Raw genomic sequence first — 18,039 nt, 5'->3', positions numbered from 1 at the left:
CAGGGAGAAGAGTTCACATGAAATAGTTTTAAATTAATTGGACGGTTGAGGGTTAAGCTGAAATTCATTCAAGCACGCAGTCTGATTCCGTTTTCATCTTCTTGGAATCACGCTCGAGTGCTATTTTTGGAAATCGTTTTATCGCAACAGTTGCAAAACCTTTTTGAAAGCGCAATCCGTCGCTTCCACTTTACTGCAAAGTGTCATCGTGATATAATTTTATTAAATTCACCATTTTTGTCTCCCCATTTTTTCATTACAGCCCGAGCTTTACCTGTGCACCCCCGTCAAGGTGGACTACACCAAAAGTTACTACATAGGTAAGTGAGTGCGGCTTAATTTTAATCTCATTTGGCTCAATTTACCCGGTGTATAAAAAGCACGTGGGTCGAGTGCTGTGCCCACGCTTTCAGGAGGTTGAAATTGATTTTTCATCGAATTATCCCCAATTTTATGGTGCCTTTTTTCGTGTTTTTTTTTCGCAGTGGGCTTCGAGCCAAACGCCACGATGGCCACGGCACACCATATGCTGCTGTACGGATGTGGAGCACCGGGCTCGGAATCTGCAGTGTGGTGAGTTCATTTGGGGATTACTGAACATTTTTTGGTAGGTAAAATACCCTGCGTCTCCATCGAATTGTTTTATTTCGTGGAGACGCATGGTATTTAACCTTTTTTTTCAATTTTTTAGTTAGGACATTTTAAAATATTTCCGCACAAATTCATTCAGATCGGGCACTTATTGATACCTCCCACATCAGCCAACAGTTACTAGAGAGATTGCCAATTAAATAACTGACCTTTCATTTTCCCCCTCCTCCAATTTCCACCACCGAAAGGAACTGCGGCGAGATGGCCAAGAGCGACCCGGACGGCAAGGAGGAAGTGGGCAGCCCCTGCGGCACCGGCTCATCCTCGCAGATCATCTACGCGTGGGCACGGGACGCCCCGAAGCTGGAGCTGCCCGAGAACGTTGGCTTCAAGGTGGGCAAGGACTCGCCGATCAAGTACATCGTGCTGCAGGTGCACTACGCGCACATTGACAAGTTCAAAGGTGGGCAAGAGTGTTGATTAAATATTTTGTTTTTTTTTTTAGATTTAAGTTATTTATATTTTTGAACTAAGCTTTTTCGTACTTTGAAGATTTTAGTGTGTTTTCACTTTATTTACTTTTACTTTTTTATCTGTATTTGAGTCTACTAAAAATACTAAAATCTAGTAAAATACACCCAATTTTTACTCAAAACTGCCCAAAATTTATTTTTAAGTACACGCTAATCCAAAATCACTTATCCAAAATCACGACAATACCGAACTTACTCACCAATGATTTTTGAAGGCAACCGTCGAATTTGAATGATTTTCACAAAAAAGTTAGTGCACAGCAAAAAAAGTAGTAATCCAACTGCGTGTAAAAGGCCTGGGTGTAAAATCAATTTTGCAATATTTTATGATATTCTATGTAAAATTACACCCTTAAAATATAGCCCATCAGCATGGGAAACCTACTTGACCGAAATGTCAAGCTCATAAATGCGTTTATCCCTTCCGTTCTACATCGGTCTGACGGCCGCGCGGGCTAAGGCACCAGTCCTTACTGTTGGTGCTGGGTTCGAATCTCATCGGTTGCAACTTTTTTTGTGTTTACAAAAATTGTACACGCAGTGTGTAATATTAAGAGTTTATTTTGGCCAAGGTGATGTGCATGCTTTTGCATGCGATTTTACCATCGGATTTTTTGCTGTGTGGAGTTCTACTAGATCTGAGGGAAAATCTCTCAAATTTAAGTGATTTCTAATTTGAGTAAAAATGTATGCAGGCTGACGTTTCTACAAACAAATGCAGGCAAACAAACAAAGCAGGCAAACTGCCAAACTGTCAAAAAGTTTATTTGGTTGCGAGTTTGTATGTTTGTTTGTCGTAGTCTAATACTTCCTTAATTTAGGTAATTTTCATTTTGGTTGAATTTTCAAAAAATCTAGTTGAATTTCAGTTGTTTTGAGTTGACAAATTATGAGTGAAACCATAAAACTCATTCCTGCGAGCAATTCTATTCAGAAACGAGACTGGAAAGTTTAGTTTTTAATATTTTTTCAGTAAATTTAATTGAAATATTTTATTTTTGAATCATATATAAATTTTTCCAAAATATTCATTAGTACAAGCAAATCCAAAATCATTTAGTTTCTGTCAAAACCAAACTTACACGCACGTTCGAAATCACTCAATTTTCGTCAAAACCGAACCTACTCAGAATTGAGTAAATTGAGCATCTTTGAGATGTCACTCAGATCTGGGTGAATGGCACTGAGTTTTCGTTAAAATCTGACTGAAATTCACTCGAATTTGACCATTGTCCGCTTTACTAATTTCCGAGTAGGTTCGGTTTTGACGAAAACTGAGTGATTTTGAACGTGCGTGTACTAAGCAATGTATTTTGAAGCCAAACGTCAGATTTGATTATTTTTCACAATCAAAAAGTTAGTGAAATTCGACCAGATCTGAGTGAAAATGTCACAAATTTAGGTGATTTCAATTTGAGTAATTTTTACTCAAATTTGGTTCAATTCCATTTATTTTGTTTTAACAAATTTTGGGTCAAACCACAGAAATCAACAAATTTGCTGTTTTTCACTATTTAAACAACTAATTTTGCAAAACTTTTGATAGAAACTTGCTTGCTCACTTCTTATTGAGCTATTTATCACTCGATTTCAATTGAAAACGCTTTTAATTAGCTTTAACTGTATGTCAAATTTTATTTTGACAGAAAGTAAATTATTTTTTAATGCACTCAGAAATAAAAAGTCGTGGAAAGGAAAATTTTAGTTTGAATTAGATGAATCTTATTCCAATTACAAGGAAAATTCTCAAGACTGGGGTTTTTTTCCAAAACAAAACTTATAAAATTTATAAACACGATTCCGACCAGAATTTTTTTCAACGAAATCTAATTGTTATCTATAAAAAGAATGGTGTTGGATCAGCGTGTACAAAAATTCTTCACAACTAAATTAAAGAATTAAGCTTCACTAACCCATAACAACTCACCACAATCAGCCACTTCAGATTAAGTTTCCCCAGCCTAATCTAATATTTATGAGATGAGCTTTCCCTAAAGCTTTCCTCTGCTAACCGCATGCAAATTTCCCAAAATCCCAATGGTTTGCGGTCCACATTCTTTGCTTGCAACCCATAAAGCAAAAGGTAAACACGAGGCCAAACTATGAATCCATTGGAAGCTCGCTACAGAAATTGGGGACCCTTACACAAAAAAAAGATTTTTTTTTTATTAATTTCTTGATAAACAAAGAAATATTTAAAACGAAATTCACACCTTAAGTCAAAGTTACTCAAAAGTGTGATTTGCGGTAAATATTAAATTTGAGTAAATTTTACTCAAAATCAGGTTGAGCAGAATTTACCCAATTTTCAGATTAAGTTTTGAATTTAACAATAATTGAGATATTAAAATTACCCGATTTAAAAAAAAACATCCAGATTTTTACTTTTTTTTCTTGAATATGTCCTATTATATAAAAGAGAATAGTTAAAAGGGCCTTTTTAAAAAAAATCTAGAATGAAAATCTTGAAACGCCTAAATCAACTACCCAAAAAATAGGTGACGAGCACGCGCATAATACATCATTCATGGCGATTCCCTTCACTTTCTTCATCGTACTTTTTGACAACTAAACTTTTACCAAAAACGTGATGATAATAACCGTCACGTGCACGCGGAAGATTACACTCTTCCATGTCACGTCGTGTTCTATCTGTGATGTGCCTGTATGTTTTTGTTTTGGTGAGCGTGTACACTGTGAAAATACCCTAAATTGAGTAGCTCGCCTAGCTGTCATTTTTGCACTGTTATCGCGTCTCGACTAAATTTTCAGTGTTTTTAAATTGATAAAAAAAATGCGATTTATGAAATTTTTACGAACTTTTCACCGTGAACGCAGGAGAAACATGCGTGAAAGTTCGAGCATCATACTGCTGGTGCGTGAAATGTTTTCCCAAATGGGACGCTTCCCATGCGTACGCGTGTTTATAAGCAAAGCGACCACTCTATTGTGATTTCAACGCAAATGGTTTCCCCAGACTGGAATACTGGGAAAAAACACGACGTGCTTTTGCGCCCGGTGTCGTTCTAAGGAATATGAGAAAAGGTCAACCGATATGTTTTGTCTGCCGCTGATTGTGGCCTGGAATGCGTAATTCAATTGAGGCATATGATTTTTCTTGTGGATTATTCACCTTGAGTTAGTGAGAAATATTGTGTACAATTTATGAATAATTTGTTTCGTTACAGATGGCACCACCTACGACGATTCCGGAATTTTCCTGCATTACACGCTAAAAACGTGAGTTGCTTTATTATAATTTCTCACTGCAAAATAAATTAATCTTGCTTTCTTACAACCAGCATGACCAAACAGGCCGGAGTGCTGCTGCTCGGAACCGGCGGCTACATTCCACCGAACAAAGTCGAACACATGGAGACGCTGTGCGACATCCGCGAGAACAAGACGATCCATCCGTTCGCCTACCGGACGCACACGCACAGCCTCGGGCGGGTCGTTTCCGGCTACCGGGTGCGGGTTGACGAACAGGGCACCGACCACTGGATCCGGCTCGGAAAGCGCGACCCGCTGACGCCGCAGATGTTCTACCCGGTCGAGAGCACCGAGCCGATTTTGTACAAGGACCGGTTGGCCGCGCGGTGCACGATGGAGAGCAATCGGAACACGATCACCAATATTGGGTAAGTTTTGCAAGATTTATATATTTAGAACAAAACGCCTAGTGACCCACTGAAAAAAATAAGGAGGATGTTGCTTTACTACGAAATCACGGTTTACTTCTGAGAGTGTAGGGTTATAAACAAAGAGCTGTCACTTTTTGGAGACCTACCCAGTGAAAAAAAAACGCATAGTTTCAGTTTTTTAGTAATTGAGTAATTCTCGCTGAAAGTGGACCACTATTTACACAAGGTGCTCAAAAATCAAAAGCAATGTACTTTTCCAATAGCCCCCACCAAGTTATGAAAGAAACCATGTTTGGTTGGTTGAATTTGTCCTCACCTCGACGCCACGAAGCTAAAACATTTTTTTTAATTGGTAATTTTTTGACTTAGGCGCGTCTACAAAATTGCTAATAACTTTGCAAAACTTCAACGAACCCTTGATGTTTAGGGGTGTTTTGGAAAGGAAATGAGCAGAGCTTTCGAATGCACTTGTCAGAAAAATACCCTTCCATACATTTTTTAGCAATAAAACAATAATGTATTTTTAAAAGTCATTTTTGAAGGCCGGCGCCCCGCTTTATCGAAAAACTGACAATTTCATTCGAAAGCTGAGACGATTTCACATAAAGGACCAATAAATCTAAGGTGTATGTTCCTCCTATCTTTTTTAATCTTATTTTGATTCTGAGAGCGCAGCGCTCCGTTCGTATTTCGGGCGCCCAAAATGTTGCATTAGCTTGCCCCAATTTAAGATTTGGTCAAACAATAAAGGTGCTCACTTTTTAAATGATAGTTTATTATCCAAGGATCAAGATGCACTATCGATAATTGACCAATATTTAAGGTTTTGGGTTCTGCCAGGCAATTTAATGTCGAAAAGTTGTTTTTGTTTACTTTTGTTGTTGTTAAATGCTTATTTACAATTGGGTGGACATTTTTACAGTAAAACTAATGAATGTAGCATGTAGGAAATTGCACCACGAACATTTTTCTCGAGGAGAAAACGTAATTTCGATACTCCAACGCAAAGATATTTGAGTTTTAGTGGGAAAAAAGTGCCAATTTTACAAATTTCCCAGAATTAACAAGCACGGCCTATTATTTACATGCGGCATATGTTTTGCAAGCCAAAGTATGTTTTTTTTACAGTTATTTAGGTCGCTGAATTCGGATTTGCAATCAAATTTCAGATAAACAGTGAACAGTGATATTTGAGCCACGCCTAAATGTTATTTGCATGTAGTGAAAATGGTTGGGAGCGATTTTTCCATTCCTTGCAAAGTTATGGAAATCGTCATTAATTAATGACTGACGTATACAATCGTTCCACAAAATCATAAAAAAAATCCTTAAAAATCAAAAGCTTTCATTTATTTTTAAGTTTACATTGAAACCAGCCAAATCACAAAACGATGTTTTCTGACATTCTCAAAACTATCAGAACTTGAAAAATACATTCTTCATAAAAAAATCCGTGAGTAAAATATCAATTAAAGGTGAGCAAAAGATAAAATATGACCGAATTCACTAGCGATTAAAATTACAGCATATTACCGCAAATAACTTTTGGGTGTGGCTCGAAATTTCACTGTTTAGGCTAGTATGGAGATCGGAAGGAAAGGGGTCAAGAAACAGCTTTACGAACAGCAGAACAAAGGAGAGGGAGCGTTTTCTTGGGGCTTTTATTCACCCTCTCTGGCTTGCTTTCGCTGTAGCTGCTGCCCATTTGAATTTTTTCTTGACCGATTCCTTCCGAAGTGCATACACCGCTTTTATCTGAAATTTGATTGCAGATCCGAACTCAGCTACCTAAATAACTGTAAAAAAAACATACTTTGGCTTGCAAAACATATGCCGCATGTAAATAATAGGCCGTGCTTGTTAATTCTGGGAAATTTGTAAAATTGGCACTTTTTTCCCACTAAAACTCAAATATCTTTGCGTTGGAGTATCGAAATTACGTTTTCTCCTCGAGAAAAATGTTCGTGGTGCAATTTCCTACATGCTACATTCATTAGTTTTACTGTAAAAATGTCCACCCAATTGTAAATAAGCATTTAACAACAACAAAAGTAAACAAAAACAACTTTTCGACATTAAATTGCCTGGCAGAACCCAAAACCTTAAATATTGGTCAATTATCGATAGTGCATCTTGATCCTTGGATAATAAACTATCATTTAAAAAGTGAGCACCTTTATTGTTTGACCAAATCTTAAATTGGGGCAAGCTAATGCAACATTTTGGGCGCCCGAAATACGAACGGAGCGCTGCGCTCTCAGAATCAAAATAAGATTAAAAAAGATAGGAGGAACATACACCTTAGATTTATTGGTCCTTTATGTGAAATCGTCTCAGCTTTCGAATGAAATTGTCAGTTTTTCGATAAAGCGGGGCGCCGGCCTTCAAAAATGACTTTTAAAAATACATTATTGTTTTATTGCTAAAAAATGTATGGAAGGGTATTTTTCTGACAAGTGCATTCGAAAGCTCTGCTCATTTCCTTTCCAAAACACCCCTAAACATCAAGGGTTCGTTGAAGTTTTGCAAAGTTATTAGCAATTTTGTAGACGCGCCTAAGTCAAAAAATTACCAATTAAAAAAAATGTTTTAGCTTCGTGGCGTCGAGGTGAGGACAAATTCAACCAACCAAACATGGTTTCTTTCATAACTTGGTGGGGGCTATTGGAAAAGTACATTGCTTTTGATTTTTGAGCACCTTGTGTAAATAGTGGTCCACTTTCAGCGAGAATTACTCTAATATATTTTTTCATTTCCTCGCAGTGCGACCAACAATGACGAGATGTGCAACTTTTACCTGATGTACTACGTGGAAAACGACGAACCACTGTCGATGAAGTACTGCTTCAGCAATGGGCCGCCATATTTCTACTGGCGCAACAAGGAAACCGAGCTCAACAACATCCCCGACTACGATGCCAGTCATCTGTAAGGTGGGCCAGATTTCAAAATTGAAACAAACAAAAAACAAAAACACAAAACTGGGAACCATGTAAAACACACCCCCGCCTCACCTTAAACTATATCCCCTTCAAAAACAGTCACATACACCCTTTTCACTCTATTCTCGTACTGCTAGCTAAAAATATACAAACTTTTAAAAGAAAAATTCACAATACTAAAACAAATCAGAACATCACAACGTAAAACGTTACCTGTAAAGAATGCAGCTAAAATTCGTCAAATTTTAACACTTACCCTCTAGCAAAAAAAAAAAATAAACACTCAAACACAGAATCAATCTTTCGAACCATATCAGCATAAAAAAGGTTTTAAAACACTGTGCTCTAATCACAAACCACACAGAAAAAAAAAACTAGAAGAGACAACACAACCAAGAATGGTCGAAAATCAAAGGTAGAAAAGGCGACATCACATTTATCGTTTTTTAATGTTTAGAGTCGAAAACTGTTTCAAGTCTAGTCAGAGGAGAAAAAATCCAATCATTCTGATGATCCCTTAATTTTTTAAACTGACCCAAACTCTCCCGGTTTAAGTTACTTAGACTGAGTCCATTTTCGTACTTGCAGAATTCGACCAAAATAACTGGTGACTCTCTTCGAAAAAGTACTCTCTTAGTTTTTGCAAGAGAAGGTATGAGAGAGCAAACCTAAATACAAACTACGAAAGAGAGAGAAAGGCAGAAAAGAGCAAAAACGCAATTCTGTCGGAGAGAGAGTTTCCATTTCTTATTTTAAGTGAAATGAGCTATCTTTTAGGAGTTCTGCAAGTTCGAAAATGGATTACAATTTTTTTTTATTTCGTCCAGAAAAGTACTCTAAGCAACAAGAGTGGTGGCAAATCGAACGAATGCAATCGATGGTACAAGAAGGAAGAGCTGTGAGAGGAGGACAGAATCAGAGAGCGGTTAAGCTTAAATTTTGCAGAGTTTATGAAACTTATAGATAGCACGAGGCAAATGTGAGGACGCAAGTGTGAGACACGAGACTGGATAGAATGGGATAGCGAGAAACCCGTTAAAGCTTTTTTATAAATAGTTTTGTTTTTATTTTGATTTTCATATACACCTACAAAAAGAGGACACAATCACTTAAACAGAAACGCTTGATTGTTTTGTTAGCAAGTTGGTTTTCTCTCAATGAAAGGTTCTAAGAAGCAGAAAATATCAGGAATTGGTGTGTACTTAACGATGCAAAATCTCTCCCCTGTAGATATCTCATACCAGAAATTTTAACAACTGACAGGTTCAATTATACAAAGAGATTTAAAATCATTTTTTAAATTTGCAGTGTGTATAAAGGTGGCAGTAGTAAAAAAAACACTAATCGGTAACTATTACAACACATACTATCTATTGGTGTATGCAAGTAAAGAGGAAATAAAAGCGGCAGCTGTACAACTAAGAACTGCGTTAAGAAAATCCAAACTGAAACTGATCACACATCTTCTAAAGAGTGCTAAAATCCAACGTGACATAACAAAAGAATTTCAAACTTCCCGCCCGTCTGTAAAGTTACCCAAAAAAAAGACATAGAAGTAAAAAAAACACACAACAAATCATATGATAGAGGAAGAAAAAAAACACAAATGTAGCAAAGCAACAAACCCCCAATTTTTCCTATAAAGAAGTAAAGAGGAGAAGTATAATCCAGAAAATTACCCTTAGGGATTTGTAGACTTGATAAAGAAAACAAACTGGAATAACAAATCTTCTCGTGAGTGTAAACTTATAAAAAGTTCGGCATCCAAAAAAACACACACACACATCATCATTACACTATCATTAGAGAAAGTGAGCGGCATATGCAACAGTTGAAATCAAAGATGGGATTTAAGTCGCGATCGCAAGAGAGCATAATATTTTAAAGTGGAGAGATCGTCGCGCAGAAGTAACATAACATTAGATGAATGGAGGAGGGCGCAAGCAAGAAGAAAAAGAAATATATAATATATATTACAGTCTATGAATACATATTATAAAGCACAATAAAAGAAACTAGTATTCATATTCATAACAAGCTTAGTTTTGTCTGCCTGAAAGAACTTCCTTTTTACACAGTAAAACAAGGTTGCTCGTTTTGGATACACTCAAACCCCGATGGTTTGACACCAACTGTTGTTAAACGAACGGGGTCTCTTTTTAGTTTGACACCCCTTTTACACGGAGTTCACACACACTACCAAACGTTTGTTTTGATAGTGTGCGTGAGCGCCGTGTAAAAAGTGACAGTTCGTCACTATTTAGTTTGACTTTGGCCAACCAACGGGGTACAAACTAAAAAAGTGTCAAACAAAAAAGTGACCAACCACCGGGGGTTGAGTGTATTATCTTAACAGCAATTCTCTACACTGAAAGAAAGGCTCACAGCAATATCACATGTTTCACACGTGAATCTGCCCCATACGACTGTACATGTGAATGTCATGTGCTAATCACTTCGAAAAATCTCATCACGCTACACGGTAAATTCAAATGCAAAACACGTTAACTTCACGTGACGACGCACATGAATTTGGAATGCTTTTCTTATTAATGTTAAATGAGTTTGTAGTGTAAATCGAATAGATATCCAATGGTTTTCATTTGTGGTAAAAATGAGAGGAGGGGTTCCTTTTTTTAAATTTATTTATTTTTCGGTTTAAATTAAAATAAAGTTTCATTTTTATAAATAAAAACATTTTTGAAAGTATGTAAAAAAATAATCACTCGTTTCACTTCACGGTTACGCTCATGGTTATGCTGCGTTGGTGAATTCTGATCAGTTTCCGACACGATCTGTAACGAAATTTGTTCACGCCCTGCCGGACCGGACCAGTTTATTCAGGAATGGGTTTAAGATGGCCGGGCAAAAGTGCAGACGACCAAGTACTTCTCGGTCCGAAAACGAAACGAAACTATTGGCACTACGCCCCCCGGGGCATGGCCTTCCTCTAACGTGGGATTTCTGCTCCAGCGCCTCTGACGAGACAGGAGAAACCGGGACCGACGTTTTACTTCACCATCCGATAGAAGCTCAGTGGATAAGGCGGGAATCGAACCCGCGTCTCATAGCATCATCGGGATCGGCAGCCGAAGCCGCTACCCCTGCGCCACGAGACCCACCACTTCTCGGTCCGGTAGCTGGTGAATCCACAGCCCGCCCTGAATATCCATGATGCACCTCGAAAAGCACCAATCTTTTGTCAGGAATAACAGCTCCGGATCTGGTGCAGATTCCGAAGACAAAACCTGATCTTCTGGAAAAAAGGTAACGCATTAATTTCAAAGAGATTAACTCTTTCTCTAGATTATACCTACGGCTAAACGACCATTTTCATCCGAAACGATCCGAAAAGCAAATTTTCCACCACCATCGTCCGTAGCCATCTTACTAATGAAGATTTTTTCGTCCGACGCATTTCAAAACCAAAACATTTCAATCTAACGTGTTTTTCACTACAGAATCAAGGGAAATGTCGAATGGGGCAAATCGATGAGAAATTCATTTGAATTTGAAGTGAACTTCATGTGAGAAAAGAATGGAAGGTTTCTTGCTAACGATCAGCTGGTTTCAAATTATTTTCACATTCATTTGAAATGTAAAACACGTGAGGGTCAGTGGAAAAGCATGTGAAAGTATCATGTTGATTTTTGGAGACACTCACGTGAAAAAACACTTGAGTTTGCTGTGTTGGTTTCTTTCAGTATACACTGAAAAAATCCAACTTGGCAATTTCATGTGATTTTTCACGTGAGTGTCTCCAAAAATCAACACAGTAAATTCACATGCTTTTCATTTGACCTACACATGTTTTGCACGTGGAATGGATGTGAAAACAACGTTAGTTCAACCCATCTTGATCCACTCTTTTTTCATGGGATTTTCATGTCTGATTCACACGAATTGCACTTCGATTCGCCCCAATTGACTTATCCTTTGATTTTCAAGTGGAATTCACGTTAATGTCAAATGTTATAGATATTGCAGTCGGAATGGTGAAAATTATTTCCAAGCAAGATGGCTACATGAATAGTATGAAAAAATTATTATTATTATTTTGCTAGAAAAATGTTCTTTAATAGTTAAAACTTTACTGCAAAACAGAGGCAATCATTTTCTATTTACATCTCTAACAAAATATACGCTAAGCAGAAAATTTTCTGATATTTTGAAGTTCGGAATCAAAATTGATTGATGAGCCTGAAAGTTTAACTTAAATTCCTGGGAAACTTGCTGCGGACAGCACAGTTTCCATCGTCCGCATCCTGCCACCGCTGCTTATAGTGGCTTCCGAAGTATCTACCAAAAGATTACTGCGCAAGACGATAAAGATCCAAAAATTATCAAGGTGTTCCGGAATGTGCACCGGAGCCAAGGTTTGCCGATCGCCCGAAAAGTAAATTTTAACGTGTGAAATATGAAGTGAAAAAGTAAAATGTTGGTTTATTTGTAAAGGAGACCTAAGATGTAATTTGCATTTAAAAAATAAAAGCAAATAATGTATGTAATGTATGAAACGTATTTTTCTTCTAAAAAACAAACCACTCCTATTAAACTTTTCACTTGAAAAACAAAAGAAAATCATTTGATTTTAATGTTCAATCCATTAAATTTTCATCAGCAATTCATGTGATAATCATGTGCGATGACAAATGAAGCTAAAGTGATTTTCACTTGGTTTGAATATGTATCATGGTTGAAATTTTCTATGTGATTTGCACATGATATTCACATGCTAAACCGTATGGGGCAGATTCACGTGTGAGACATGTGATATTACTATGTGCTTTTCTTTCATCGTGATGGCTTTTGAGACGTATTGCAAACAAGGGGCTGGAAACTCTAATATTACTTAGGAATACTTAGTATACTAACGATATTCCAGTATACTTGTTAGTATACTAACTGAAAAACAATAAACTGTAAGTATATTAAGATACTCTCAGTATATTGGTAAGTATACTGGCGTTATGTAAAGGAAATAATAAGTACACTAACATATATTTTGATATACCTACTGGTTAACATAATAATTATAGCTCTAAGAGTTTCCAACCCCTTGATTGCAAACTAATCTGAGAAATATACATATGGAAAATATATTTTTTGTAAGTTTTATCTGATTTTTGCATATTTATCTATATATAATTTTTAAAAATACAGGTATAACGATTTTTTTCACAATTGGCAGCGTTGGTTTATAATAAATTACACTTTAAAATTTTACCTTGTCAATCATGTTAGAAACACAATTAAACCAGCTAGAAAAATAAAAATCTTCGAAAAAAAATAAGCATAAGAGGTTAATGCGATGTTAACATTATGAATTTTATGATTTGAGACATATAGCCGGGGTGACTTTGATAGGTTTGATATTTTTCCGCAAAATGAAGAGTAAAAATTGAATACGTACGGAATGGTATGGAATCATACTGACCGTGGTAGAGAAGTGCTCAAAGTACCTCAAGAAGAACTTTTCATGAAATTTAGAAAACTTTAAAAAGTTAGTTAACTATAACTAAGAAAATGTTGATAAATAGCATTATTTTCATCTTCTCAACGTGTCATGATTTTTTCAATGAACATGATTTTGAATCGTAAAACGGAATGCATTTTCGGATTCTTCGGACAATCTTCTACTAGGAAAAGGTAAAATAAGTAATATAAATATTATTAAATATTATTTGTTTTTGAAACAAAATTTAAAAAAATCTCATAATTTAAAGGCCAGTAAAACAAATTTCATATAAAATGTGAAAACTTTTGATTCATTCTTTAAATTCAGTTATACATGTAATACAAATCCATAATTTTATAAACAAAACTAGTTTCAACGAATTTCAGGCAAAGTTCTGAATTTTTAACAATATTACAATATTACATATTATAATTTATATGTTTTATATTTAAAAGCTTATTAACATAATTAACTAGGTATTGACATAAATGATAGGTTCATAAGTTCGAACTAAAAATAATGTCTCAAATCTGCTTTTAACAAGACAAACTATGACTATCAAAGGCACCCTGGTAGTCAAACAAAGATTTTTTTTTTTCAAATATTACATTGTTTTTAAAGTGCAACATGTAGTTAAACTTTTTGTCAAGCAACTGTAAAGTTTAACATGACAGATGAGAAAGTTTCACACCAAGTTACAAGCTATAATCTCCCTTTAAAATTTCTTGATTGTTTAATAATATTTGAACATAAGCTCTGCGTAAAATTTAGAACCTTTTTTCATTGTAACTTGTTATGTATCTGGGTCATTCATTTAATTTTAAGATAAGGTGTTTTTATTGCGAGTAATAACGGATTGTCTTTTATGTTCTAATGCTTGAACAATTAGGTCGTAAGAATATGCAAATTGTAAATAGGACAGAAACCTACTAAAGATGCGTGAGTTTCCATTCAATATGATTAAAAAACGTTTTCAAATTCAAATCCATTGTTTCATCATAATTGTTTAATTTCTGAAATAAATATTTTCCAAATTATAATCGTGGATAGGCCCTTTGGTTTATCAAACCGAGTTTTTGTAAGTGTGCGTGTTGCCGCCGCACGCCGCAATTCGAGTTGTCCAAATTTCAACCAATCAGAGTGTGGGTCCAAAATAGGTTCAGCGATGTCTCCAAAATACATTCAATAAGTCCAAAAAGCATCCAAAAACTGTTTTACTTGAAATGCTTATTACAATGGAAAGGTTAAATTATTTTAAATTTTCAATAGTACACTTTGTTAAGCATAAATTAAGGCACAAAACAATCTTGAAACGAGCCAAATTAGTTAGACCGTGTTGAAAGTAACAGTGTTCACCTTTATGCCTCCTCCTTGGCCCGCCGTTTCTGCACCAACCTTCAGTTGAGTTGCCTCGGCGTTTACACGCGTCATTCCCGCCCAAAACGTTGTCGCGTGCGGTTCGATATTTTCTCGCAGAATAAAACGTTCTTTTGTAAAAGTTAAACGCGAGTGTTTTTCCTTTCGCCGATTCTCGTCTCGTCGCGGTAATCCGCTGTGCACTCCGGACAAAAGTCCGTCAGACCGTTCCTGAGAACTATGCGAAATATGTTGACGCTTAGCATAGTAGGTCAAAAATAGGGCCATATACCCTATTTAAGTGTTTTGGCAATGACTACAGGTTCTAAACAAATTTGAAATTGAAGTTGATTTTAGAATTCATAAAAAAAACACAATATTTACAGTTATTATGCGAACTTATATCCAAATACAGTGGTTGTTCGATAACTGGGCGTTGTTTAACTGGGCTGCTTTTTAACTGGGCGCTCGATAACTGGGCCGCAGCCCAGTTAAAAAGCAGACAAACGTCAAAAAACCAAAACAAACCGAAATGACCGAGGGGTTAGTGGATGCAAAAATCATGTTCAATAAATAAAAAAGCTTTTTTCAAACTTTTGTTTAATTTCAAGTTACAATTAAAGAAATATGAAAAGTAAGCATTGTAAATAAATTTGAGTAACTTTTATTTTTATATTTCATCAGGAAAATATTATGCATCGGTGGTCCCCTCGTTATTTTTCGTTCAGCCCAGTTAGCGAGCAGCATTCGGTGACTGGGCTACATTCTCAGCCCAGTTAGCGAACAAATACTGTACTTGATAAAACAAGATGAAGTGTCCGGGTTTCGAAGCGTCCGGGAATTCGAAGCATGACGTCATCACCCACATTTCAGAATTGTATAGGTATTTCTTTGTAGTAAATAAAAAGCATGACATACCTACATTTCTATGCAAAGCATACCGATTTATTAACTCCTCACATATCTTTAATTTATGTGCCATCAACCTGAGCAAACGTAACAACTCTTACGCACTACCAAATTACTCTGCGCAGACTACTTAAAAACATACAACCCCAGACACATGACCACGATAACGAGTGCGCCAAGTTTCTTGATCGACTCCCTTTTCAGCGCTTTAAAATCACGCATCTTCTGCAACAGTTGATCGTTCAGCGCAGAATATTTCGCACTTTTTGCATTCAATTCACGCCTTTGCTGCAGCAGTTGATTCTCCAGCGCGCCTTGTTTCTGATTTGCTTCACATTTCAGTCTATCGAATTCAAGCGTCTTCTTCCGCAGTTGATTCTCCAGGTCAGAGTTTGCCACACATTTCTCATTAAAATCATGCGTTTTCTGAAGCAAATCATTCTCCAGCGCAGATTTTTCCAAACGTTTTTCCGCAAGCAAACGTTCACGTTCCTGCAGTTGACCGGTTTGAAACCGCAAACTTTCCGACAATTCGTACACACCACGTTCAAGTAAAGCAACCCTCTCTTGATGGTTCTGGCAAAGAGTCTTGAGCTTGTTCCGAACCTGAACCAGCTCTTGAATGTGGGCCTCCTGGCCATTGCATTTGCCGGTCAGCGCCGCATTGGCCGCAAGTTGCTCCTGGCCGCCCACTTTCAAACTATTGCCAAACTGCTCCAGCTGGTGAACGTATCTCTGAAGTTGCAAGCACTTTTCCGCGTACGTCTTGGCCAGCTGAACGTTGACCGTCACCGACGGAGCCGCATCCGCTCCGGGATGAACTCGACCCAAGGGCGACGCTTGACGCAGTACAAACTTAATCGGTTCCAGCGGATTGCTTCCTAGAGAAACGAGATAAACGCCGCCGATTCCCTTCTCGATGGTTAGTGCGACTTTGTAGAAGGTAGCGCCGTCGGGGTTGATTTGCAGCTTGAACTCGAACCCACCGTCAACTTTGAAGATCTGCGAGATTTCGCGACCCTCGGCGGGCAGGGTGAACTGGATGAGTTCGGGAATTAAATCGCTGGAATAGAAATTGTATTATTTATAAAACAATTGAAGATAAGTAAATTATACTTTTTGAAGTTTGGGTTAACATTCTCGACGGGCTTCGGTTTCGTAAGAGTTGAGTTGAACCGATTCTGCTTCAGAAGTGCAGCGATTTTTGGCAGCAGTTCGAATCTACAAATGATATCAGGTTATTTATCAAAATGAACACGATCGCAGTTGCGTACATTTTCTCAGATTTTATCCATTCCTCCGCCGTTCCACGCAGTTCAGAGTTGCTCTTCTTATCCGCCTCGAGCAGATTGATTTTATCCTGCTGCTTGGCGCACTCCTTATCAAACTGTCCCTTAACTGCATCGAGCACTTGCTGAATGTTTGCAAAAATACGATTCTTCTCAGCGCTTAGTTTCATTACGTTATCTCCGTGAAGACCAATGGCCTGGTCGATCTCCTGATCGCGGCTAATAATCCATCCGAGTTCGTTCAAGACGCGAGTTTTGAGCTTTTTGGAGGCACATTCTGTAAAAAATAAGTTTGAATTAATTTTAAGATCAATTTGATAAAACAATATTTTATCACCAAAAAGAACGACCTGCTCCTTGTGCTTGGCGTGCGTCTTCGAGTACAGACACGTGACACAGGCGCACTCCATGCAGGTCCAGCAAAACAGCGACAGTTGCTTGTCCCGGTGCTTGGCGCAGTTGGCACCGTTGGCGGCCACCGGCGGAGCACTGTTTACGTGCTCCAGCACCTGTTCGTAAATGCGAGCCTTGACCAGCTTCTGGCCGCTGAGCTGCTTCCGGCAGACGGGACAATCGTGGTGCCGGCCCAGCCATTGCGTGATGCACCTGTGGCAGAACGGGTTCGAACACTGCGGACAGATGTGCGCATCCCGCAGGCTCTCGTGGCAGATTCCACACTCGCACAAGCGGTTTATGTCGGAGCCGGAAGATTGCATGGTTGGTAAATGCCTGGGAATCGGAAGGATTACGTTAGAACCAACTATTAAATGCTTGGACAAACACGGACGACGTAGATTCACGGAAAGTCGTTCCGTTCTTGACGATTTCTGATTGTTTATCAACAATGTTAACAGTAGAGGCTGCACTAAAAACTAAAAAGATGATAATAACGGCTCACATCTCGTAGCAACCAGAGATTCCGAGGGGAACGACAGTAAGCCATTGAGTTCTCATTGTAATGATTCCGATGATTCCATGCCATTTTGTTTGATTCTAACAGATTGCACAGGATTTGTGCGATGGATAATATTTCAAAGATTGATCAGATTTTTAGGATTTCCAGCGATAAAATCCACTTTGCCTTACTTCCATTTTAACGTGTACGTTGCCTGACATTTATATAAATGTAAACAATACTTTTACCGACAAAAACAAAAATAAAAAGTTGTGTCAAAGTAGAAATCTACTGAAATTCCGGCAGAGTCCTATCCAGATTTTAAAAGGCTGATATGCAGCTCGGAAAGAACGTAAAACTCCTTATAAAAACGCCCAAGAAACGGTCACGAAAAGAACAGAAACGTAAAGTGGCTTTTGGCA

At 37.5% G+C, this 18,039-nt stretch overlaps 2 protein-coding genes across 4 annotated transcripts in view; one reads left to right on the top strand and one right to left on the bottom strand.

Annotated features, from left to right (window-relative positions):
- The window catches only part of LOC6030997 (peptidylglycine alpha-hydroxylating monooxygenase), a 41,797-nt gene extending 32,053 nt beyond the window's left edge, over window positions 1-9,744 (top strand). The window contains exons 2-7 of the mRNA XM_001841798.2: window positions 263-320; window positions 486-573; window positions 840-1,054; window positions 4,313-4,364; window positions 4,427-4,765; window positions 7,532-9,744. Coding sequence (XP_001841850.1) covers window positions 263-320; window positions 486-573; window positions 840-1,054; window positions 4,313-4,364; window positions 4,427-4,765; window positions 7,532-7,700 — 921 coding nt within the window. The 3' untranslated portion in view covers window positions 7,701-9,744. The remainder of the gene's footprint in view (window positions 1-262; window positions 321-485; window positions 574-839; window positions 1,055-4,312; window positions 4,365-4,426; window positions 4,766-7,531) is intronic.
- A 5,708-nt stretch (window positions 9,745-15,452) lies between these two features.
- LOC6030998 (E3 ubiquitin-protein ligase TRIM37) lies at window positions 15,453-17,653 on the bottom strand. 3 transcript variants are annotated; one of them, XM_038265767.1, is made up of 5 exons: window positions 17,510-17,649; window positions 17,060-17,451; window positions 16,708-16,999; window positions 16,550-16,654; window positions 15,453-16,496 (listed from the first exon to the last, which is right to left on the bottom strand). In XM_038265767.1, the coding sequence occupies exons 2-5, from the start codon at window positions 17,436-17,438 to the stop codon at window positions 15,560-15,562; spliced, it is 1,713 nt and encodes a 570-aa protein (XP_038121695.1). In that variant the 5' UTR covers window positions 17,439-17,451; window positions 17,510-17,649; the 3' UTR covers window positions 15,453-15,559. The 3 variants fall into 3 exon arrangements, with proteins under 3 accessions (XP_038121695.1, XP_001841851.2, XP_038121696.1); XM_038265768.1 differs by having other exon boundaries at window positions 15,954-16,118; window positions 16,195-16,496; window positions 17,060-17,653; XM_001841799.2 differs by having other exon boundaries at window positions 17,060-17,649.
- Between the last annotated feature and the right edge of the window lie 386 nt (window positions 17,654-18,039).

The sequence above is a fragment of the Culex quinquefasciatus genome, chromosome 3 (assembly GCF_015732765.1).
Source record: "Culex quinquefasciatus strain JHB chromosome 3, VPISU_Cqui_1.0_pri_paternal, whole genome shotgun sequence".
Taxonomy (NCBI): Eukaryota; Metazoa; Arthropoda; class Insecta; order Diptera; family Culicidae; genus Culex; species Culex quinquefasciatus.
This window is presented reverse-complemented; position numbering and strand designations above follow the sequence as displayed.

Coding starts and splice junctions, on each gene's coding strand:
- LOC6030998 (XM_001841799.2), bottom strand. CDS start 17,438: ATGCAATCTTCCGGCTCCGACATAAACCGCTTGTGCGAGTGTGGAATC. Junction 16,655..16,707: donor TGGATAAAATCTGAGAAAAT/GTACGCAACTGC, acceptor TATCATTTGTAG/ATTCGAACTGCTGCCAAAAA. Junction 16,497..16,549: donor GTTAACCCAAACTTCAAAAA/GTATAATTTACT, acceptor TTTCTATTCCAG/CGATTTAATTCCCGAACTCA.